We start from the raw sequence: 27180 nt of genomic DNA, 5'->3' as shown, positions 1-27180 counted from the left end.
TGACAACATATTTAAGGAGCCCATCATAAAATACTGTCAAGCGAGATATTTTTGTGGCATGGATTTTTCGCGAATTGGAGCTGACAGCCTTTTTTTGTGGCATGAAATTTGTATGAATTGCCACTGGCATTCTATGCATAAAGTGTAGACAAAAACTTCTGCGTGCATTTTAATTCCTCGCATAGCTTGGCTCTAGAGAAACTCACAAAATTAAAATGCATGCAAACATTTCTAGTTTTATAGGAGGTCTTGAGAGAAAAAAAAAATCCATAAATTTGACCACATTTCCATGTGTTATGAAGCCAGCTAATGGGAAGGGGAATTATGAAAATAAACATGTCACTCTGTTATGGTATGTAATCCTAATCTCTGCATCATGCGGCTAATCCCATCTCTCAGACCTGTGGCTGATCTGCTCTACCTGGAAACCACATACAAATCTGGTTTAAATCCATTTTTAGAGGAGTTCTGTGAGCTGGCGATCACATTCTCAAAGCAGTGCCAAACTTTGGGGTGTTGGTTTGTTTGACCATTAAATCTGTACTGTGAACAGGTTAAAGGGACTGTACAGTGTTGATTGAGGGGAGGATTCAGCTTGTAACGTTTTGCAAGATATTTAGAAACCACTCTATGAAAAGTTAAAGAGCATACAATTCTAAGGGGAATCAAAAGTTTATTTGATGAAAATTGGTTTTGAAATGACTGAGATATCTAAAAACAAGTTGGAACAAAGAGATCCTAATAAAAGTCGTGGCCTGTCAATTTTATTAGGATATCTTGGCAATTTCAAGACCAATTTTCATCAAATAAAGATTAAATCCTTCTTGAAATTACATGCTCTTTCATATCTTATAAGAGGTTTCTCATTATCTCACCAAAAAAATTTTATAAACCTGAATCCTCACCTCAACCAGTACTGTACAGTCCCTTTAAAAGACTTGAAAATGCACATTTGTTCATTCGTGTGTAGGGATTTAGGTCAGATGTGAAGTATAAAGGATGGAAATTAATTTATGCTGTTGAATATGGGTGTTCTCTCTGACTTTGAAATGTTGTCCTGTAGGACCCATGGTTTAATATGGCTTTCATGATCACTTAAAATTTTCCACACTGGATTAATTGGCCCATCAAGGTCAAACTCAAGGTAATGATAATATGATAAAGTTCTATCTTTTCCAATTTTATAATATATTATCATGTGATTCGCCAATCAAGGAATATTTCATTTAATAGCAGAATCACATGTTCATATTCCCTCATTTGCAAATCAAAGAATTCTTTCAATTAATAAGATAGCAGAATTACATGTTCATATTCTCTCATGGTACCATGTTATACTCACTATTAAACTTTCATGAAACTTATGGCAGGCTTGGGTATACTCTCCTCTTGACTTTTCAATCTGCAGCTTTGATTTCACAGAGTACACTACTGTATAAGGTGTACATGTCTTTCTTTGACTACTTACTCTACTTACTCGTTTCATCGATTTTCGGCACGACAAATTTAATCCCCCAAAGCATCCTCGCAACCCCCACAGCTCTGCTAATCTTTTACGCGGCTCGGCGGTAGTTGCCGTCAATCGTAAGCATTTATTGGTGTGGCGGGGTTTGAGATGCACTTGGCTGTAAAATGAGGTGGAGTCATGTAAACATGAGAAATTGATTCATGGCGATGTACATGTGTTGTGATGTTTTTACAAGAGCTTTGCATGGTAGAGCAGATGCTTGTTGTGGCTCTCCTCTCCCCCCCCCCCCCCCTCCCCGAACTACCATATTTTAGAAAGTTATTATGGTATTTATAATTCAACACGATTATATGACCTGGGCCCTGTTTTATCAAGAGTTACATGTACACGTATAATCGATTATATAGTTGATTTCTATCATAAGTCCATGGTAGCCTGTATGGTAAGGAAATTTATATTAACTAATCGATTATATCTTTTGATAAAACGGGGCCCAGATTTTATTGAGGATGCTGCCATTGCGTCACACATATTCCCTGTACTTGCCAGTTTTATACATAATAAGCATTTGCTCAGCACCATAACTAACTGCTTCATAGTCTATTATGCTCGGGGGGGGGGGGGGGGGGGGGGGGGGGGGGGGAAGAGTAAGGGGTGCTGCCAGTAAATGTACCCAGCATTAGCAGTTGTCCTATTTTTACTCCTGGGTCAAGTGTGTCATTGTGGTTAAAGCCATCTCATCCAAGGATGTAAGCATGTGGCGGGATTTGAACTTAAGACTTCTATGTTTGAAAGTCAAAAATCGTAAATCCACCACGTACTGTAAAACACGATATATTCGCGGCCTGGAAATTTCGCGGATTGGAGTCGACGGCCTTTCTCGCAGCATGAAATTTTCGCGAAATTGAATTGCACACGAACATTCCTCATTTTACAGTATACCACAGTGCCCCATTATAGGAGAATCCCAGAAAGAGTGACACCATGCATTCAACATACAAGTGCCTCCATATAGTGTATTAAAGCCATGTGGGGTTTTTACATGCCTCGATTGGAAAGATTAATTTAAGTGTATTTGTAGCATATAAATCATTTTTTACAGCACATCATTGTGATTTTGGATCAAATTTCCAGCTACACATACAGTTGTAAATGGGCCAGGGGATATTATCTGCAGGCCTCATCATTAGTGGTTGCCTGGTGGTCCGGGGCTACTAAAAATTACTGTTAGGCCACCAAATTTTACAAATCATCTTTCGGTGGCCCCATCAGGCTTCTAAAAATCAAAATGATTTGTTATGTTTCCTATTTTCTTATTGCACTTATTTTTTTGTTTTTTTGTTCGGGCCACCAAATTTTGAAATTGATGGCTTGAACTTGCCACCAGAGATAAAAGGTAGTGTCGAGCCCTATTGTGTGCATGCAATTCTGTAGGACATCTCCAATTTGAATGCGATTATGATTCAGTCTTTTAGATAATGTGTCTTTCATTTGGCCGAAATGGCCTTTATTTATTTTGTATGTATTGCATCAAGACCATCGAGATTTTTGATGTGTTAAAACTACACGTGACACACATTCCTATCATTTTGCATACATATTTATATATTGTTTTATTATAGACTTCTGTAATAAATTTGGAAATTGATACAGCCATGGTTTATGAAATATTGATGCATTCTAAGGAGCATTTAATTTATTTAAATAGTGTCAGCTGAGAGAAGTTTACTGGAGTGAGCAAAAATGGAAAAAAGAAAACATTAAACAAACAAATAAAAACTTGGCAATTCAAGGCCCAAATGTACATTGTATGTTTAATGTTTCCTTCAAGGAATGGTGGATGATGTACTCTCTGCCATGTGTGCAGCAGTGCACCTTTTAAGTCAGTAGTTGGGAAGTGTACCTTTAAAGGTGGATGCCAGGAGATTATAATCTTGAAGGGTTCTAGCATTGAACGATGTCGCAGCTTTCATGGAGAAGTCATTGTCGATGGATCTTGGGCATGTCGATCTCTTTCCTGTGCCTAAATTTAGAACGCAGTGATATTACACATTTGTAGCATCAACAAAACAAAGACCATCATGTAAAAAAGAACTCTTCATTTTTTTTCACCTCATGGCAAATGTAGCTGCAAACAATGATTAATGTCAGTAGCCAGTACAGTGCTCTGTTTCATAAAACTGGATGCCTTGCCATAGGTTTGCATGTACTTAAGTATCATGTACAGTTGCAGTGTATTTTATGTACAGAAGTCATTACTGCAAGTCTGTGTGTTAAGCCACCATCAAACGAAGGAATATCAACAGTCAGTGTACTGATAAATTGCAAAATTCTCCTTGATAAGGGCCATAAAATGGCTAGAAAGTAAGGGTTGTTAAACCGTCCTTAAAGGCATTGTTTTGCACGTATACATACAAATATATGCAGGGGCGGATCCAGGAATTCAGTGAAGGGGAGATGCCTTTACAAAATTGAAGGGGTGCGCACGCCCCCCCCCCCCCCCCATTTCTTCTTTTTACTTCTTTTGTTTTAACAAAAAATAAAGAGGGGCTGCGCACCTGGTGCGCCCCCTCTGGATCTGCCACTGATACACATGTATGTATGTTTCCAGTAAGTTGTGAAAATCCGAACTGCAATTTCATACACTCTATAAACCCAGTCTCTGATATTGAGTTGAATAAACCCGATTCCCAAACAATAATGTATGAAAGTACCAGTATACATTTCTAAACTTAAACATTGGTTTCAATACTTGCGTGGTGATTTGGGTTCACAGATAACAGCAGTATTTGTGCAACTGTTTGTTCAACTGTGCGTGTGATTGAGTTCTATCATCCATTTGAGCATCACTTTGTACGGCTGAGTGGACAAAGTTTGACAGTTTCTGACACTGAGCTTCTGCAGTGATACACAGTGTCTTTAAAGGACAAGTTCACCTTTATAAACATAAGGATTGAGAGAATGTAGCAATATTAGTAGAACACATCATTGAAAGTTTGAGGAAAATTGGACAATCCGTTCAAAAGTTATGAATTTTTGAAGTTTTTGTGCAGTAACCGCTGGATGAGAAGACTACTGCAGTGTGTGAATAACTTAGATGTCACATGCGTACAACAATATAAGGAAAATATAAAGAGAATTTCACAAAATTTCATCTTTTGAAAAAAGTACACATTCCCCCGACTCGTTACCGACAAATGTTATGGGTAATATTATTCCCCCTGCCTTTAGAAAGAGTCAAGTCAAGTGCTCTTTTATTATGCGAAAAAAGTGAAAATATGTTGAATTTTCTTAACATTTTCTTTATACTGTTGTACGCATATGACTCACAAGCTGTAGTAGTCTCCTCATCCAGCGGTTCCATCACAAAAATTTTAAAAATTCATAACTTTTGCATCGATTGTCCAATTTTCCTCAAACTTTCACTGATGTGTTCTACTAATATTGTTGCATTCTCTCAATCCTTATGTTTATGAAGGTGAACTTGTCCTTTAAGAGAAGACACTGAGTTCCCCTGCTGGCCGCCCCCTGTTTCCAATCGACTACCATGTACTTGCACACAATATTGTCGTAGCTTCGATGATTATTGCTTGTGACTCACTCAGGAGGTTTTCACCAGTTTATTGCCCCTGTCTGACGGTGAGGTGTGTGTCACAGTCATTGTGCTGGCATCTCTTGGGCTGTTTTCACACGGGTCGAGAATAACGTAATTGCAATGCTGAATTACAATTACGATTACAATTACCATTCAAATTATCGTCATGATGCGCAACCGAGGAAGACTTCGCGGATTCTGCGGATTTGAATTTCAGAGCAAGGAGGGGAGGTGTGGCTTCTTTCAAAGTTCTGAACAAGTGCTCTTGAGCAGTAAAGTAGTGCGTGCCTTGACTGCAGTATGAGCATTTTAGGAGTGCGCTCTTTATGAAATGGGTAAAAAATCACGGTAAGCTCTGCCCCCAACAAACAAAAGATAAGTCAATCTACGCACATGACTGTTTTGTTCCGTAATTCTTGAAAATCGTGATTGGAAAACACCTCCGGACCCTCGTTTTCATCATGATAGGAATTACGATTAAAGTTACCCTTTACGATTCCAGTTTGCATACACACTGCCAAAGTGTGTCATTTGAATCATGATTCGTGTGATACATCATTGGGTTCGTGATTCAAATTATGCACTCTCAGTACCGTACGTGTTAAAACAGCCTACGACTGCTTATATGACAGTAGGTGCATTCACATTATTTTACTCTGCAGGTTTATGGCACAGCATTCGTCCAATACATCACCGAGTTCATAACGAGACACCACCGCCAACTTCACAAACCGAGCCACCTAGTGTATCGCAAGCACCATGTCCACATACAGCCAGGAGAATGGCATTGACCAGTCCAGCCGCAGCTTCTGGGAGGTGGGCCAGTACGCGCGGACGGTCAAGCGCATGGAGAACGGCCACAAGCTCAGCAACGAGCTCATCCTCCTGATCCAGGAGCGCAGCGACATCGAGAAGAAGTACGCCAAGAGTCTGAAGCACTGGTCAAAGCGCTGGAATGAACTCATTGAGAAAGGTAGGCAGAAAACTTTGCGAAGTCCCCCCCCCCACCCCTTCTCCCCTCTTTCCTCCCCACCCCATCTCATCCCTTTCCTCTCCCCTCCCCTTCTCAAGCCAGAAGCTGCAATGAGGATTTCACTAATTATGAAAATGTATCTCCTAACTCTTCTTTGACATATTGTGACATGATCAAGGAAATGACTATAACTTGTATATTAATCACTATTATGACTTTACCAATTAGGCATATAAAGTATGCACCATGTGTACATTGCAAATAACAGATCAAATTACTATAATGATTTTTCATTGCTGTACTTAATAGCATCCATGGTATTGGTTCCACATTATGTAAAAATTTATGGACTATAGTATACAATATCATATATCATTTCCTTTTGGAAGAAGTGAACCCATGTTGATTTGGAAAAAAAAAATAAATGGATAAATCAAGCAAAATAGTTGGAACTTGTTCCTCTTTCCTTGGCTATCAACCCATGACAATCACATGAGTGAAAATAATTTCTACAGTCATCAGACAGACATGAAAGATGCTGCCATGTACATTACTGTAGTCTACAGTAAACAGCTGCATGTATACACATTATATCCTCATGTAGTTTGGAATAAAGTATCAATGCACTCAAATGATTAGCAATAAAAGAAGAACTGAATACAGACCTGTGTATATTTAAAAGCAGAGGTTTATTTTCAATCAGTGCAGGGGCAGAAAGGACTGCCCACATGTAAGAGACAACTGATTCAGTGGGACAATTACCAAGAAAGTTGTGCAGAAATGAAGATGTTGATGCATCTCACATTTGTAGCATCAGAATGCATCACATCAAAATACTGCCTTGGTAAATTGTGATTGCTGGTGAAAACTCTTCGTAACATGAGAAAAGTCATATTTTTGTTCTATTATTCTGTACTTTTTTATCCCAGAGAGTGTGTATACTACATGCAGACATGCAATATCCATCAATTGATATGAATATTTATCTATCAAACTGGTGTGATTAATAAGGAGCATCTGACAGCATAGCCGAGATGTGTAAATTGTAAATGCCCTATGTGTCCTGCCTTGTTTTTGTAGGTGATTTAAATGTATGTTCAGTCATGCCCATTGCATCTATTTCCCCCCCAATTTTTACTCAAAATTCCACTGATTTGTTAGCTTTTATTCTGCTCCTTCAAGCAGAATATACTTCGCCTCAGGGTCTATTTCCCTAATCTTTCCTATCTGTGTTCTCCTTATCAAAAACATGTCACACATTGATACTCGTAGAAATGCATATCTGTGTCAAAGTATGGATGCAGTACAAATTGCATGATCATATGGCACTCCATGTATTATGCATGAATTTTTCCAGAGATTCAGTGGGATTAAGAGAGGGGAGGGTAATAGTGATGTTGGGCGGACAAAGAGGAAAATTGAATTTAAAGAGTATTGGTGTACGCTGCAGTTGAAAAGGTGTTCCCATTGTTCAACTGGATTAATGCCTATATCACAGCCGTCGATGAAATTAAAAAATGAGATTGTAAACCTGCCGAGAATGTTGTCCAGAGTGACAACAACTGTCATATTAGAGTAGCAGATGAGTCCAAATTTTGACAGACAATGCTTCCAATTCATCACCGTTTCCATTTCACTTTTGTTTCTTGTCACCTGTTTGCGCCTGTAGGTGTGGTGCTCACTGGCATTCAAACGATTGTAATGTTCTTCCGAAAATTTGCCTGATTGGGTTCAGATGGGTTATTAAACTTAAAGAAATCTGTTCTGCGTGGTTTCTACTCAAATCCTGCTTCAAATCAAACAGTTTTCTCTTTCTTGTTGTCTGTGGAAAAAAAAAAAACATCATGAATTTTCAGGGTACATTATGTAGTTTTTTTTGTGAAAAATGAATTTAAAATTAGTTTAGACAACTACACATTCTTGTACTCTCAACTTGAGGGGAGAAGGAGAGAGAGAGAGACTGCTCTGCAAGTAGAAAATATTCAAGACCATAGGTGAATTGACCTTTGAATATAAGTATCATCTATGACATGGTGTCCCATGGGCACTCTTGAAGGCTTTTTTGGGAGTCACATAATCATGATATCAACAGCATAATTTCTGATTATTATTTATCATTCTTTTATTTATTTTTCTTTTTTTTTTGTGGGGGTTGGGGAAGGGATTAACCAGCCAACCACAGGGGTCGCACTTAACTTTTTTTTTAACTAGCCAGGCGGACTACTTAAAATCAATTTTGACACTGAAGCAATATTTTGGCTAGCCAGACGGACTAGTTACTTCAGAATTTTATGATTTTTAGCTAGTCCGACATGATTTTGGGTGGCCAATGGCCAGCGGACCATCGCCAATTTCGAACCCTGGACCATACAGGCATGTACAAGTGCATCCTAAATGCCAATACATGCACAATCATCTTAATTCTACTTTCGCCCCAAATACATGTATGTTGATTTTTCAGGCTTTTGGGCAGGTAGCCACAACCTGCCAATGGTACCAGTATATCAATGTCCCTCCCTCCCCCCCCCCCACCCCTCACGAATGGAATAATAGTGAAATAGAACCAGTGAAATTTGTAAGTTTTGTTATACAAAAATTGAAACATTGAGAAATATCTTCTGCACGTGATATCCTACAGTCTTTGTGACAAAGATGATGACCGTATGTCTGATATGCCATATTTTTTAGGGCATACAACTGTACCATTTGCGAATCGGGACTCTGTTCAGACAATCACATGAGTGGTTAAGTTTGCAATCAAAACCACAGTGATGGGATGTGTTTAAAAATAAAGTGTTATTTCCCCATCATTAAAGTAATTTCCCATTTTTCAAAGACAACACTGCATATATATGGTATCATGTTACAGGATGCAATATTTTGGCATGTTCTAGATTTCGCAAACATCAGAAGATCCCCCCCCCCCCCCAAAAAAAAAAAAAAAAAAAAAAATAGATAAATAGATGAAAAATGAAAAATACAAATACAAATAAAATAAAAATAAAAAATAAAAGAAATAAAAAATAATAATAAATGAATAAATAAATAAATAAAAAATGCAAAAACAAAACCACCACAAAATACAGTGTATGTTTGGCATGGTGTACAGTATAACCTGTACAGCAGTTCAAGGTATTTCTAGGACACCATGTAATTGATGACTGACTGACTTTCGCATTATGAAGTCTCAAATTTATTTTTGGCTTCGATACTGATCTTTTGCCACATTGCCTGTACGTATAGTGTGCACTCTATATCATTCTGCTTCTACCTACAGTACCTGTACTATGAAGTTAATATTCTGTTGAGAATCAATTTTATAAGAGCAGAGAATTTCTGCAATGTTATTCAAAATGTGAAAGTTTAACGAAGCCCTATGATCTAATAGCAATATAAATACAATCTTACATTTGTATAGCGCCCTTATGAACTATTTACTGTAGTTGTTCACAGCGCGTTACATCACATTGTCTATAGGGCAACATTTATAACATACACCATACATATCTATTTAATATTTCTTTGATTGTATTATATACCCAAAACGATTTTAAATCCAATACCAAAAACAACTGATACACAATTGATACACATAAACTGTACCAAAGAGACAGTCGAGGGATGGCATTGTACAAATGTATCATTTGTGATATTTAGGCCTACATGTACCTGATGTGCTACCTTTTTCACAGTGATCTAGACGTTGTTGTCAAAGGGTAAATTTAATTGCATTTCAACTAGAGCTTTACTTTGCCTGCCAGATTTACAGCTAGAGACCTCAGCAAACACAGTTTACAACCTGTAGCATGGACTTTGGTCAGGCCTGGCTTAGGGAGGTACTGCTGTACGTACAGTTTGTATACATGTATCATGCTTTGAAAAAGGCGTAGGGTCTCTGTGAATCCACATTTGGTATCAAACTTGTGGTAAATACACAAATAGTGCTACCTGGAGAAAAAAAAAGGAGGAAAAAAAAAATCAGTCATGGTAAAATCCTTCATAATTTCCTTAAGTTTTATAGTCTCAACTCAGATAGAGCTAATAGTATGCCATTGTATGTATTTTGAGGTGATATTATATTTTGCCAATCTAATGAGTGAACAGGTGATCAAGAAAGTGTCACATGTGCCCTAATAAGTGGTGTTGAGACAGTTTTGTGTTTGAGGAGCATGATTTCACTGACACCCTGACACCCACAGCAGTTTATTGCTTTTTGGATTGCACTATAAAGAAGGATTTTATTTGCCTCCACTCACACATGGCAAAAATAAATAAATAAATAAAAAATAATGATAATGCCAATTCGACCACAACAAAACGCATTGAATTGCTCATGCCTACATGTAGACAGTAACTGGAGCATTTAAACTACTGGCACTCTCTCCCAGGAATTGATGTGGTACGTGTAGTTTGGATCATAGAATTAAAAAAAAAAAAAAAAGCATGTCATACACACCGTTTGAAGCAAATTTGTCTCAGGGGTTTTCAAAAGATATCAATATGGACTGATACATTGCATCATGATCGGCGTCACTATATGATAGTGATTCTTTCTTGTGTCCTCAAGAATGATAAAATTAGTTTTTGCACTCCAGAGCAAAAATTGATGTCCTGCTGCCATTTTTCGAGCATGGTGTGTGTAAACATGCCTCGTGTAACAATGGCTGTCACGCATTGCATAATTGTAATGTGATACTGTGTTGTGAATACCAAGCCTCTGCTACCTGCCGTGTTCTGTTACCCATTTTTGCAAAAGTTGACGGTACATGAAACTGTCTCGCATATAGATGTGGAGGAAATAGTTTGATTTGAGATCATCGCGTCTTGCACGTGATCGAAGAATTCTCGTCAGATTGCGCATTGACGATGCGACCGTCAGAAGTAAAGTAGGGCCCTCTTGTCTCCGTATTAGAGCAGGAATTAATTAGACTCCTACTCAGACGCTTCCTGAATTCAATCCTATCAATTAGACAGACGGCCAAGGGGGAAGACACTGTTGAAGCTCCGAGGTAGTGTTTATATGCGGTAGTCTCCAAAATCAGACACTTGGTCTCAAACTTGGTGGCATATTACATGTATGTACAAATGTACCAATAGTATTAACAGTAGACTTCTGTCTTCATAATGTATAAATGTTCTGATAAGGTTGTGCCTTGTCCAAATGATAGTTAACTCAGCAATATGGTTGTTATTTATCTCCTTTTCCTTTTTTTTTTTTACTCGCTGAATGTATACAGTTTTACACCGCATTTATAAAACTATAAGAGATTGTATCAACAAGTTGTAGCTCTATATTTAAAGCAATTTCTCTGCTGGAAGATCTCAGTTGATTGGGAAGTGTACTCCTTGATGTAAAGTTGTTAATTTGTGTACATTGTATGTAAACATTAAAGGGGTGAACATGTAGTATATGATATGCATACGTAGGACTGTCAAATGTACTCGTAGACAATGTGTAGTAATCTAACATTGAACCTTGCATTTTGTAGATGAGTAAAAAGTGGTCAGCAAGAACACCTACAATATACTGTAGGCCTATATTTCTTCCAATGTCTAAGTAAAAAGTCAACTGTTGAATAAACCTCTCTCTCATTTTCTCTCAGTACCTATTTCTCTCTCTGGTACATATAACTAGCCAGTTACTCCAAATATTTCTGTAAAAGATAACTTTCACTATAGCGCACACTAGAACAACATCGTCAGATTTCCAAGATCATATGGCCAATTTGCAATGAAACACCCAATTTCCCTGTATAGAGGAATAGATGAGGGAGAACCCTCCTCTGTTTCTAATCATTTTCCCATGTACACATTACTCGGTGCAAATGTACATTGTAGTTTTAGCAAGAAAAGCACGGCCCTTTTGGCGAAACACGCTTTAAAGGTGCATAGTCCCGGTAGTGTAGAGGGGGCTGTTGATGATACTGCCGATCACCGTTAGCATTGAAATGAAGATTACCGAAGTTGAGCTGTCATCAAGAGTTTAGTGCGTAGGTGTTGCTATTGTAACGTTGCCTTCGTTGTCTTCTCTGCGCATCGCGCAGTCTGTAGTAATGCCAGGGTTCGTGCATATGTGCTTCTTATTATGACTTCACAAAAGAAGTTTGCTAAAGCTGTCATTCCTCTCAGCCGAATCATGAGCCGAACTGTGATCGGACCACTGACTACAGTGGATCAGACTTCTTCGGACTCGGGGAAGTGGGCCACAGCGTAAGCGCTAAAGAGGAGTCTATAGCATAGGTCTCTATAGGAAACTTGCGCTGTGCGCCCGCGTACGCATTTGACTAAAACACCGGGACCATGCACCTTTAAAGATCATGAAGCGATGGGATACTGTGGAGTGGAAAAGCTGGCCTAGCTCAAATGTCTTACAGGCCTACTGCGGAGATATTTGCGGTGTGGAAATTTTCGCGCATTATGTATTCGCCGTGTGGAAATTTTTGCACATTTGGCGCACCCAGGAGCTGGCATGAAAATGAAAGCACACAAATATTATTGTATGCCATACATGTATATCCTAAAAATTAATATTCTAATTCTGCAGAATTAAAACACGCAATATTCATCTTACTCAGCCGAGCACGAAAAATTACTTGCGTGAAAGTATCCACTTTAACAGCTATTTGAGGATCCCCATAATGCATTATATGTATACAGCTTTATCATTGAACTTTGTGTTAGCAGGAAATGTATCTAGTAAACAAACAGCCATAGAATCTTGCCTGGAACCCGCCATTACTGATGAGCGTACACGCGATACACATGTGTTCGTTTATTTTTTTATTGATTTCATATTTTATGTTATACGTGTATATATTTGCTGACCAGTGCTATTCATGGTTATTAACCCGTTCCATCCTGAATTCTGAAATCCCCATAGACGTCATCAGGGATACACAGGCCACTAGGTTCCCGTACGGAACGGGTTAATAGTAACATATTCCGATGGGCAGCAAAAAAATCGGGTCACCCATAAAACCCATGCCACCACACTACCAGTACCAACCAGCAAACAGATTTGTAGGTAGGAAACTCAAATTCGTGTACAAGGCTTAGCTTCCACGGTTTTGTTGCACTTTGTAACATTAAGTCCTGTTTTGTAGCGGTTCTCGTATATCATCGCGGCAAGCATGTACATGTATGTTATCGCCTGCCTCCAGATGGGGCCGGTGCGAGCGTCTTGCCTTTCTTGTTTACACGAAATGCTCCTTCTTTTACACAAATTACGTCCTTCGCCGCAGAGAAGATACCATCACTGACTAATGGCCCACTCGCAGAAATGGAGAAAAAAAAAATAGGAGCCGCAAAGTTCACCGCTGACAGCTTCTGGCATTGGCGCAGACCCAGCTGGCTTGGCATGAATATGCACGTCATGTGACTTGCGGCAAATCTCTATTTCAGTTCCTTCCACAGGGATTACTTCCCTGAATGAAAGAGAAGGAGGGGGAGGGGTAAATCGATTGGAGGGTGCAGCAAGGTACAGGTTCCTTACCCCTCCCCTCCTCTTCCTCCTCTTCCCCCCCCCCCCCCCCCCCCCCACCACCTCACCCCCACATTCAGTCAGTTGGGTCAAATCCATACCTGAACAACTTCACCTTTAATATTATTCTCGATATCCCGACAAAATTCACAGACGACTCCCTACAGGAAGTTTGTCGACCTATGAAACTAAGTCTCTTTGCCTGCAATCATGATAAGTGTTAAATTGCCATAATAGATTTATTCACTTTTTGGAAATACCGAAACCATCACCCAGAATTCGCAGCAGGCAGGGAAGTGAAAGTGACAGAGCATTGTGATTAAAACAGATTGCGTGTAATGTCAACTTTTTAGTTCATTTCTTTTTTCTTAGAGCATCAAATATCACTAACAATAAATCATTGCAACTCTTAATTCTAAAGAGAACTTTTACTGACAAGCCTGTTGGGAAGGTTGTTACATATTTCCTAGAATACAGCATTTAAAGGACAAGTTCACCTTCATTAACATAAGGATTGAGAGAATGTAGCAATATTTAATAGTAAAACACATCATTGAAAGTTTGAGGAAAATCGGACAATCCGTTCAAAAGTTATGAATTTTTGAAGTTTTTGTGCAGTCACCGCTGGATGAGAAGACTACCGCAGTGTATGATGTCACATGCGTACAACGATATAAGGAAAATATAAAGAGAATTTCACAAAATTTCATCTTTTGAAAAAAGTACACATTCCCTTGACTCGTTACTGACATATTAGTCTAGCAGCCAGAAAGGGTCCCCGTGCACCCCCCCTAAAACAAAATTCTACGATATGTTCGAAGATCGTCAGAACCTGTATTTTCCGAATCCGGTTGTCGCCAGCGGAAAAAAAGGTTGCGCGCGCGTCTTATTTGCATATTTCTAAGATGGTCGCCGCCCGTTGCTAGGAGACGGATTATTTTTGAATAACTTTAGTTAGGAATAACAAATTACCATAAAAATGGTATCATTTTGAAGAGAATTAAATTTCCTACAAGCTGATACCCCATTTGATGGGATAAATAGTTGTTGTCATGAAATATTAAGGAAGGAATTATGTTTTTTAGCATTTTTCTAAAAAGATACGGAATTTGGTTATAATGTTCTTTTCCATACATTTAATATGCATTTACAAATAACATTTGAAATTTCCTAAAATTATCCCCCAGTCATAGCTATTATCATGTGAAAACGGCTTTCCAATACATCAATTCCTTTAAAAGTTACACGACATTAAAGGGGATAAGGTTCAATAGGTTTTACAGCAATATTATTTTAAGGGTTATAATGTCTCCGCGCGCAATTGCGTAGGTTCTGTATCTGGGGTTTGTTGTAGATCACTGCTATCTATTGATCAAATCTCATCGAAATCGGCGAAGAAAGAAAGAAAAATTACACTTTCTATTCCTTATATGAAATAAAAATGTTTTTTTTTCTATTCTGTGTTACCAAACTCAATCCATTCAGCTTCCCATATGAACAGTTTCTTGTCTTTTTGGATTCCCTCCAAAATCACAACTTATCTGATATTAAAAAGTTAAAGAAAAAAAATTACGTGACAGTTTCCTCTTATTGTAAGATTAAAGTGAAAAAAAAAGAAGAATCTTATGCTAAAAGCCCTAAGAAATAAAGAACTTGTTAAATGGCCTTTCAGAGTTTAAAATGAAACATGGCTATCTTATTTTTTCATAACAAAATGAAGGGAAGTATCTGTGTAGTTCATGTCGGCCCATACTGGGTTACTATTCTTCAGAAATGGTCCCCGTGCACCCCCCCCCCCCAAAAAAAAAAAATCTACGATGTGTTCGAAGATCGTCAGAACCTGTATTTTGCGAATCTGCTTGTCGCCAGCGGAAAAAGGGTTGCGCGTGCGTCTAATTTGCATACTTCTAAGATGGCCGCCGCCCGTTGCTAGGATACGGATTATTTTTGAATAACTTTAGTTAAGAATATCAAATTACCATAAAAATGGTATCATATTAAAGAGAATTAGATTTCCTACGAGTTGATACCCCGTTTTATGTAATAAATAGTTGTTGTTATGAAATACTAAGGAAGGATTTTTTTTTTTACATTTTTCCCAAGAAATACAGATTTCAGTAATGTTTTTTCCATACATTTAATTTCTGTTTACAAATAACATCGGAATTTTCCTTAAGTTAAACCCCATAAATAAGTATTATTATGTGAAAGCGGCTATTCAATACACCAATTCCTTTAAAAGTTACACGACATTAAAGGGAAAAGGTTCAATACGGTTATACAGAAATTTAAGGGTAATGTCGACGGCCGCACTTGCGTAACGCGTGTAATACTATAATAATCATTGCAAGTATGAGACCCTATCACTTCTTACATCCAAATTATTGATTAAATATCATTAAATCTTGTGGAATATGAAAGCAAATTAAATTTTTTATTCGCTATCACCTTTGATCTACTCAGCTTCACTTTTAGTTTACGTCTTTTTTCATCAAATAGAATGAAGGCCTTACGAGAGGTGTAATTTCATGACGGCCGAAACGGGCTTACCTGGATAGGGGTTTCCAACATATCGATATTAATCAAACTTCTCTTCATCAACTCTCATTCTTCTGATCACCTTCACACACATACTCACACCTCCAATATCACACACAGGCATTCATGCAGGGGAAATGAGCTCAGTCGTGAATTTCGTGAATTTATTCAATACGCCATTAATGCATTCATGGAACATCAAACTCGAATGCTTTATTTAGATGTCGAAATAAGAGTTACATGTATACCGCACAAGCGAAATATTTCTCACCATGCTCTAGCAGGAAATCAATTTATTTTTTAAAGATAAGATCGCACATACGTGTTCTCATTCTTTGGTGGTTCGCCTGATGGTTTTTAAACATATTGCTCACACGTTTATTATTGCCAAGAAACTAATAGATAGATTACAAATACCAAGGAATGGCATTGATAAAAACGAATAGTTGCAAGTCAAATCCAGTCGCTTTCAAATTCTGTTTTTTTTATAAAAAATGATTTCATGCACTTAACTTTATCACATGGGTTGATTTAAATGCAATACAACGTAAACTTGGTTGTTAAATCCGTTAGGAGTGACTAATAATCAATATTATACAAAAATGAGAGAGAGAGAAAAAAAATGTTATGGTTAAGTAGACCATGGATCTATAAAACATGAGGGAAATGTTTGAGGGAACATTAACCATGCATGCGTGTATGTATGTATGTGTGCATGTATATACTATAACTATGTATATATAATATATCTATATCTATATATAAATATATAAATATATATATATATATACAAATAGATATATATATATATATATATATATATATATATATATCAATCACGTTTATATTTATGCAGGTTTGTATACTTTTGTGTTGTGTGTGTTTGTGTTCAAGGATGTTTGTGTATGACTAATGTGTTAAACATTAGACATATTCAGAGTGTAAATGTTTAACCACAACGAATACAATATTTTCATGTTTTCCACAGAAATTAGACATCTATTATAATTAGATAAATTTGCTAAAATGATTTGAAGTGTATCTGCTATAGGCGCATCTGACGTGCAATCCACTTTATAGAGCGCATGTAAGTTCCGCTGGAATAACAACTCATGCATGAGTTAAATACACCATCCAATGTTTTCAGATATCCATGCCCTACTCGTCCGCCGGTCCTTTTTAGATAGAGTAACTACAAATGTGCATGATCGATACCCAAAAGATTATTGACATTGCACGTTAAACACTTTCACTAGGTTGCCATTGTCGCGAGTCTCGATATGCTAATACATGTATACTATCTACCACAAATCGATTCTTAGTCTACGAGTGACCGTGGTGATCTTATCATGGCTTATCACATCTTGAGGTCTATGGTGGTAATCGTGTTGATCGTAGAAGAATTATTGGACTGTTCGAAAAATTACTACGATCAACACAATGTCTTTGACAGACATCAAGGTTTGATTATCTGATGATCAGCACGATTAGTCCGCGAGTAAGACCACGATTTCGGGCGAATCGAGAAAGTGGACCCAGCTTAGTGAATTCCACGAGAGTGGTAACGTACCATAAGGATAATCAACACGACAGTTTCAATACCGTACATATCAATATTTACATATCTTCCAAGATTACTTCACCTATGTAATCTAGATTCTTTTGTATGCCTCCGCCAAGAAGTGGTGCCGGAGGCATTATGTTTTCGGGTTGTCCGTCCTTCCGTCCGTCCTTCTCTCCGTCCGTAATGAATTTTGTGGACAGCGTAACAAAAAAAAAAAAAAAAAAACAACAACAACCTGAAATTTGGCATGTATGTGTATTGGGGGTGAAATTCTGCCTATCAACTTTTGGGTGCACATGCTCAAGGTCAAAAGTCAAAAGGTCGAGGTCAAATGCTTAAAATTTCACTATTTCCCTCATATCTCTGCAATGCCTAAAGATATTTTCTTGAAACTTAGTGTATACAGGTATTACCCAATTAAAATTCACTGGTAAAAGTTTGGGGTCATAAGGTTAAGGTCAAATGTGAAAAGGTCAAGTGAAAATGTTAAAATTTTACTTTTTTTCTCTGTATCTTGGATATTGTTCAAGGTATCTTCATGTCAGGTCAGGATGATCTGCTACTGGTACCCTGTAGCCCAGTACAACCTGTTTCAGGGTCGGATTGTCGGCGACTAAACCGGCAAACCCACCAGTCTCCAACTGGAGAATGGTGAGGAGGGTGGCTGGACACCCTGGTGGAACTAGAAACAAGATCTATCTTAAGGGCATCGACTCTGGAGAGTCAACGATGGCCATCCAGCAATGCAGAAGGACCCGGCCACCCACTGCATTTTCTTGGCCACGATAGTTCTTATGAGAGTTCGTAAACATTGTGGAAAACCGGCATCTGATGGTGGGACCCGCAGGCCAGATGATGCGTCAATGGCTACTGGGGAAGAGGAGCGTGTTGCACCGACTAGGCACAGCTGTAAGGACGCAGAATATACTGCCGATAATCCTGTGCATGAAAGGAGCAGCACAAACCTGAGAAAACCTAGAATTATAGGGACATGGAATGTTCAAGGAATGAATGCTGACAAGATGGAGATCATCATAACCCGAATGGGAGAACAAAATATCAGTGTGCTTGGTATTTCAGAGACTTGGTGGCTCAACCAAGGTCGTTTCACTACCGAAGATGGCTACGCAGTTGTGTATTCAGGCAAAGACGGCGGAAAGAGGGAACACAGAGTAGGCTTCATCCTGGACAAAAACTCGGCTAAGTCTTTCTTGGGTTTCAACCCAATAAGCAAAAGAATTATTACTCTCAGACTGGAAGGTCACCCATTTAACATCTCCGTCATCCAGGTCTATGCGCCAACATCTACTGCATCTGATGAAGCCATGGAAGACTTATGATCAGCTCCAAGATACTCTTGACAAGATTCCGAACAAAGATGTTCTTGTGATAATGGGAGACTGGAATGCAAAAATTGGCAAATCAGTGACCAAGTCTAAGATCGTCGGAAAATATGGATTGGGAGAAAGAAATGAACGTGGAGATAGTTTGGAAGATTTCTGCCAAGCTAATGACCTGATTGTTGGAAACACTTTCTTCCAGCAGCACCCCCGAAGACTATGGACATGGAAGAGCCCCGGGGACAATGTAAGAAACCGGATTGACTATATTCTCGTTAAAAGAAGATGGCGCTCTTCACTGCTCAGTGTTCGGACAAGACCAGGTGCAGACTGTGAGAGTGACCACCAGCTTCTGGTTGCACAGCTGAAACTAAAGCTCAAAGTAAAGAAGAAAGAGACACCACCATTAAGGTTTGATGTAGACAACATACCGGAACAGTACACTGTTAGTGTGAGCAATAGATTTCAGGCACTTCTTCAGATTGATGATGAAGAGCTGTCTCCCAATGAACTGTGGGAAGGAATGAAAGAAGCAGTGTTAAGCACAGTTAAGGAGATCATCCCAAAGAAGAAGAAGAAGAAGCAACCATGGTTATCCAGAACAACATTAGAACTGACTTGCTGACAAGAGACAGGATGCGAGGAAGAGAGGGGATATGGCTGAGTGGCGAAGACAACACAAAGAAGTGTCAAAAGCAGTTAGAGCTGATCAACGTGCCTTCGTTGAGAGAAAATGTGAGGAGATAGAAAGAGCAGGGAGTGATTCTAAGAGGGTGTATGCTCTGGTCAAAGAAATCACTCAAAAAACATCAGCAAGGTCAGATGTCATCAATGACAGAAATGGTACCACCTTAACAGAGGGCACAGACATAAAGAACAGATGGGCCTAGTACTGCAAGGAGCTCTACGAGCAGAAGACCCAGGCATACTCTGCCAACAGCAACCTAGGGGAACAAGAGTTAGAACCACCCCCGTTATTGGAGGAAGTGCGCCAAGCAATGAGAGAAATTAGGAACGGGAAATCACCAGGCTGGGATGATATCCCAGGCGAGTTATGGAAAGCCTCTGGTGAGGAAGGCATAAACATCACGTGGAAACTATGTGACAGAATCTGGAGGAATGTAGAATGGCCCGAGGACTGGGGAAGAGCGGTCTTTATCCCGATACCTAAAAAAGGAAATGTAAAGGAGTGCTCAAACCATCGCACCATTAGTTTGATAAGCCATGCCAGCAAAATACTACTCAAGATCATCAACAACAGAATGAAACGGCAGATGGAAAATGAGATATCTGAAGAGCAGGCTGGTTTTAGAGCAGGAAGAGGCACGAGAGACCATATCATCAACATCAGAAACATCATTGAGAATTGCCGAGGACACTCTGTACCACTCTACCTGTGCTTTATAGATTACAGCAAAGCCTTTGATTGTGTCTGTCATGCAAAATTATGGAACACTATGAGAGAAATGGGTTTTCCTAGCCATATAGTGAAGCTCATTAGCAAGCTATATAAAGATCAAGAGTCTACAGTACGAACAAGCAGAGGTGACACAGAATGGTTCAAGATTGGTAGAGGTGTCAGACAGGGATGCATACTATCGCCCCAGCTTTTCAACATCTATGCTGAACGGATTATGAGAGATGCCCTGGGAGATTTCCTTGGTGGAGTGACAATAGGTGGCCAACGGGTAACAAATCTCAGGTATGCGGATGACACCACCCTGGTTTGCAACAACAGAAGAGAATTGATGGATCTACTCAGAGCAGTAAAAATAGCAAGTGAAGAGAGGGGGCTAATGCTGCATACTGGAAAGACTAAGATCATGGTTGTAGATGGAGAACGGAGTTTTGCAGATGGTGTCTTTTCTCTAGATGGTGATGCCATTGAAGAGGTGGAAAGCTTCGAGTTCCTGGGTTCCATCATAAACACCAAAGGGGACTGCTCCCAGGAGATTAAACGAAGACTAGCAATGGCCCGGAATGTGGTACAAAGTATGACAAAGCTCTGGAAAAGTAAACTCCCTTCCTCCCTCAAGGTCCGGCTACTAAGATCTACAGCCTTTGCCGTGGCATCATATGGCTCAGAATCCTGGACAATGAAGTCAGCAGACAAGAAGAGACTGGATTCGTTTGAGATGTGGTGCTATCATAGGATACTGAGGATACCATGGAGAGAAAGAAGAACAAATACATGGGTGCTAGAGGAGCTTGGAGTGGAAAAGAAACTACGGGCTGATATTGTGGCCAGAAAATTGACATATTTTGGCCATGCTACCAGACATCACTGCCTGCAGAAAACAATCATCCAGGGAATGGTTGAGGGAAAAGGTAAAAGAGGAAGACCCGCAGCAAGCTGGCTTGATGACATCAAACAGGTGACTGGAGCAAGCATTACAGAGGCTACCAGAGCTGCCGCTGACCGCAGACAATGGCGTTCTCTCATCCGAACCACACCTGCATATTTGTATGCTACGTGACTAGAGAGAGAGATCTTCATGGAACATAGTATATATTATGCATGTACTGACTGGAAGTGATTATCTAGGGAATTTGGGGTTCATGGGGTCAAAGGTCAAGGGCAACACTTCAAAATTTTACTATTTCCCTCATATTTATGCAATGCCAGCAGGACTTAAACTTGGTGTATGCATGTACAATGTTATAACCCAAAATAGAGATTCTCTGGCAATTTCTTTTTTTTTTTGCCAAAAAGGTCAAAGATCAAGGATCAAGAGAAAGTGCTGAACTTGCTTCTTCCTCCATGTCTCGGAAGTGGCTTATGGTATCTTGAAACTTAGTACATATTTATGCATGTTCTGCCTGACAGTGATTCTCTTATGAATTTCAGGGTCAAAGGCCAGATGAAAATGGTAACAATTTTTCTACTCAATACAAAAATTGCACTTTTTCTCCATACCTTGAAAATTACTTAATGCATAAACTTATGAAAGGGCCAAAGTCAAGTTAAAGTCCTAAAATTCCCAAATACATGCTCTCCTATTCATCCAATTAGACCTAGGTCAAGGAAGGTGACCATTTTGAATTTTGAATGGAAACAATGTCATTATCGTTTTCAAATTCCCAGTAACAGGGCATTTAATCTTGTTGCTTTCGCGTGGCCTTTCTTTCTATGATATACAAGAAGTAAATTTGTTATTGCTTTCAGCAATAACAAATTGGGGCCCGTTTATCTATATCATGACGAACCTCCGGAATAACGAACCTTTGGGGGAAAAAATGAACCTTCGGAATAATAAACTATAACTACTATTGTTATATTGTACAAGCTTTAACGCCGACATCTATTAACCTACTATATTACTACTTTCACTCTTTGAAAGGAAACACGCCAACAACCAACGACACAACAGGAATGGAAACAATGTCATTATCGTTTTCAAATTCCCAGTAACAGGGCATTTAATCTTGTTGCTTTCGCGTGGCCTTTCTTTCTATAATATACAAGAAGTAAATTTGTTATTGCTTTCAGCAATAACTAATTTGGGCCCGTTTATCTATATCATGACGAATCTCCGGAATAATGAACCTTTGGGGGAAAAAATGAACCTTCGGAATAATAAACTGTGACCAATATTGTTATATTGTACAAGCTTTAACGCCGACATCTATTAACCTACTACTACTTTCACTCTTTGAAAGGAAACACGCCAACAACCAACGACACAACAGGAATGGAAACAATGTCATTATTGTTTTCAAATTCCCAGTAACAGAGCATTAATCTTGTTACTTTTGCGTGGCCTTTCTTTCTATAATATACAAGAAGTAAATTTGTTATTGCTTTCAGCCGGCAGCATAGCTTTCGATGGTTTGTGATATCATTAGAATTAAAACATTGAGCTCTCCATAGCTGACAATTGTAAAGTAGTAGCCCGCCAAAGTTGGATTACCTTTTTTTGATACGCACTGTATAACCTGAAAAAAAAAAACAGATTTATTGGGTTTTTATCAATTGTACATTATAGCCACTCAAATAATGATGTATTGTTTGAGTTAGTCTTCGTACACCACTTAATTACCAACTGCTAATAGTAGTCGTAATCTTCGTTGTAATATTAAACTAGAAATGTTGCTATGACGACTGGTATGCCTCCGCCATAATGCATGATTCTCCTAATAGGTCTATAGTACATGTGGACAATGTGTGATTACATTTTCACAAAATTGGCAAAATATTATAATGGCATGTTTGTCACAAATGTGTTGAATGGTCACCTTCCTTGACCTAGGTTTAATTGGATGAATAGGAGAGCATGTATTTCACTTGATCTTTGACCTTTGACCTATCGTAGATTTTTTTCTGGGGGGGGTGCACGGGGACCATTTCTGAAGAATTTATGATGTAACCCAGTATGGGCCGACATGAACTACACAGATACTTCCCTTCATTTTGTTATGAAAAAATAAGATAGCCATGTTTCATTTTAAACTCTGAAAGGCCATTTAACAAGTTCTTTATTTCTTAGGGCTTTTAGCATAAGATTCTTCTTTTTTTTTCACTTTAATCTTACAATAAGAGGAAACTGTCACGTAATTTATTTTCTTTAACTTTTTAATATCAGATAAGTTGTGATTAATTTCACGTTCTTGGAGGGAATCCAAAAAGACAAGAAACTGTTCATATGGGAAGCTGAATGGATTGAGTTTGGTAACACAGAATAGAAAAAAAAAAACATTTGTATTTCATATAAGGAATAGAAAGTGTAATTTTTCTTTCTTTCTTCGCCGATTTCGATGAGATTTGATCAATAGATAGCAGTGATCTACAACAAACCCCACATACAGAACCTACGCAATTGCGCGCGGAGACATTGTAACCCTTCAATATTGCTGTAAAACCTATTGAACCATATCCCCTTTAATGTCGTGTAACTTTTAAAGGAATTGATGTATTGGAAAGCCGTTTTCACATGATAATAGCTATGTTTTGGGGATAATTATAGGAAAATTCAAATGTTATTCGTAAATGCATATTAAATGTATGGAAAAGAACATTATAACCAAATTCCCTATCTTTTTAGAAAAATGCTAAAAAACATAATTCCTTCCTTAATATTTCATGACAAGATTTATCTATCCCATCAAATGGGGTATCAGCTTGTAGGAAATTTAATTCTCTTCAAAATGATACCATTTTTATGGTAATTTGTTATTCCTAACTAAAGTTATTCAAAAATAATCCGTCTCCTAGCAACGGGCGGCGCCCATCTTAGAAATATGCAAATTAGACGCGCGCGCAACCTTTTTTTCCGCTGGCGACAACCGGATTCGGAAAATACAGGTTCTGACGATCTCCGAACATATCGTAGAATTTTGTTTTAAGGGGGGTGCACGGGGACCCTTTCTGGCTGCTAGACTATATGTTATGGGTAATATTATTCCCATTGCCTTTAGAAAGAGGCAAGTCAAGTGCTCTTTTATTATGCAAAAATATTTACATTTTCTTTATACTGTTGTACTCATATGACATCATGAGCCTTAGTAGTCTCCTCATCCAGCGGTTCCAACACAAAAGTTTTAAAAATTCATAACTTTTGCATCGATTGTCCAATTTTCCTTAAACTTTCACTGATGTGTTCTACTAATATTGCTGCATTCTTTCAATGTTTATGTTAATGAAGGTGAACTTGTCCCTTAAAGGATCTTGTATTGTTATGATTCATTTTATGAGAAAAATTCAAAAGAATTTAAGGTTTATTTTAGGGAACAACATTACTCTATTGGAGCTTACATGTATAATTCATGTTATTGTATATCTTAGAGGAAATCCACCCCAAAAATAAATAAACTCTACAAGAATAAGAAAAAAAAATCCTACAGAACATTCCAAAAATCAGATAAGAAACAAAAAAGACATGAAATTTTGAAATTTCACATTTCTTTGGAAAACAGATCTTGACCAGTTCTTATGAATTAGAATAATGTGAGAGCATGACATCATCAACTTGCTGATTTGAAAATTCATTATGACTGGTTAAGATGTATTTTCCAAAAAATTTTGAAAATTCAAAATGTCATAACTTCCTCTTTTCTTATCTGTTTTTGATCATTTTTGCACTGTTCTGCAGGGATTTTTTCTCTCTCTTATGAAATTGATACAATTTTAGAGTGGATTTCTTCTTTCAAAAAAAGAGAGAAAGTTAGTAGAGATGAATGTCACCTTGTCTTCATATGCAAAGCAAATAAATGTCTTGGCTTTGAACACGTATAGCTTTAGTACAATAGTCAGGCAGTATCCTCATATGATATGTATTCATTTCAGGTCTGCCAGGCCATCATCCATTGTCATGTCAGTATCACAACTAGACATAAAAGTCTAGAGGTTGAACAGACGTAGGAGGAATATCTAAAGAATATTTTATTGATATCATAACGCAGTGAACATTGGGGAGAAAGTAGAAGAGAAATCATACTTCCATTGAAAGAAGAATGCAGCTCTGTGTTCAGACTTCACTGTGATTGATGGAGAAATTGATATCAAGGAAACAGTGGTACAAATTCAAATTAATGACTCTTGCACTGAGTTGTTTTTATTGCAACTGAGTTGTTTTTATTGCAACTGATTGACAAATTGCCCTTCACAGATGTAAATAAACTCTGATTATTCAATGTTTTGATTGCAAATAGCCATGATTTAAAAAAAATCAAGAACATGTAACTTTGGTGCCATACAAGTTGTACCCAATTACACCAGACATGAAAAAATGTAGAGCTTGTGTTTTTACCTAACTTGAATAGTATGTCGAACTGCATGCAAATTAGATGTAGATTAGGTGGTGACATCATCCACTCCCACCTCTCCCATTGGCTTGTACACTTGCATGTATACATGATAAGGTTTTTTGTTTATTTGTTTGTTTTTTTTTTGTTAAATGACTCAGTAGTGTGGGGAGAGAAGGTCAATCTTCATTTGCTGATTCCAAGGTACATTTAAAAATAATGACTAGTACAGGCCTGCCAGAATATAATTGCCCATCAGCGAATACATCACCAAAGAGTATGCTCAACGGTAACGTTTCACTCACAGTCAAGATTCTTCAGCGGCACGTGCACTGTGTGTAAAGCTGTACACGTACACAAATCATTTCAGGGATTTAATACCAAACTTTAATACCCAAGTCGGGCCAGCCTTCCCATTGCAGGGTCTCACCCTCAGGATTCCCCCTCAAAAGTCATCATCACAAGGCTATTACAATGATCTGATCGAAAGTAGCTTCAAGGTGTATTACCGAAGGGTATTGAGTGATCTTTAAAGAACAAGTTCACCTTCATATCATATACATGTGGATCGCATGAATGCAACATTGAACAGCAGAATACATCGGTGAAAGTTTGAGGAAAATCAAAAATTCCGTTCAAAAGTTATGAATTTTTAAAGCTTCTGTGCAAGTCACTGGTGGCTGGATGAGAAGACTACTACAGTATATGATGTCACGTGTGTTGAACAATATAAAGAAAATAATACAGAGAATTTCACAAAATTTTTATTTTTTTTTGAAAAAGTACATATTTCCCCAACTTGTCACTGATGCATGTCAAGGTAATATCAATCCTCCTGCCTTCTGAAAGAGGCAAGTCAAGTGCTCTTTCATTATGCGAGAAAAGTGAAAATTTATGTGAAATTTTCTGTGTACTTTATATCATTCTACACATGTGACATCACAAGCTTGTGATAGTAGTCTTCTAATCCAGTGAGGGCAGCACAGAAACTTTAAAATTCATAACTTTTGAACAGATTGATTTTCCTCAAACTTTCACTGATATGTTCTGCTAATATTGCTGCATTCTCTTACATTGTAGTCCTTAATATGTATGTGAAGGTGAAGTTGCTCTTTAAAGACGTGGTAGCATTGGGTTATATTGCTACATTCTCTCAATTCACGTGTGAATCAAGGTGAACTTGTCCTTTAATGTCAAAAACAGGAAATCTAATGAAGATTATTTGTGCTCAGGTATACAGGGGACTTTTGAAGTGATGGTATCGTTGCTTCATTTAATTGCCATGTGGTTGTGACTACCACTGTTTTGGAAAAACAAGTGAAACTTTATATTTGCATAATTTTCCTACTTTATGTCTTGTTTAAAGGAAAGCTGTCATTTTTGTGGGATTTTACTTTTCTATTATTGTCATTTTGACCATGGAGAGGCATTACACGAGGTTTAATCTTGAGCTGGATATCATATGAAGAGTATATTCTGTG

The 27180-nt window shown here is 38.1% G+C and overlaps 1 protein-coding gene across 4 annotated transcripts in view; it reads left to right on the top strand.

The window, feature by feature from the left end:
• Nucleotides 1-27180, top strand: part of LOC139743032 (protein kinase C and casein kinase substrate in neurons protein 1-like) — an 87598-nt gene that overhangs the window by 20265 nt on the left and 40153 nt on the right. For all 4 annotated transcript variants that reach the window (XM_071653541.1, XM_071653539.1, XM_071653538.1 and 1 more), the window contains exon 2: nt 5726-6036. In XM_071653541.1, the coding sequence (XP_071509642.1) occupies nt 5823-6036 (214 nt within the window). In that variant the 5' untranslated portion in view covers nt 5726-5822. The remainder of the gene's footprint in view (nt 1-5725; nt 6037-27180) is intronic.

This window comes from Diadema antillarum, unplaced genomic scaffold (assembly GCF_040938485.1).
Source record: "Diadema antillarum isolate AM-2024a unplaced genomic scaffold, OU_Dant_1.0 seq00001042_RagTag, whole genome shotgun sequence".
NCBI lineage: Eukaryota > Metazoa > Echinodermata > Echinoidea > Diadematoida > Diadematidae > Diadema > Diadema antillarum.
The sequence above is the reverse complement of the archived record's forward strand: the minus strand, read 5'-3'. Positions and strand labels throughout refer to the sequence as shown.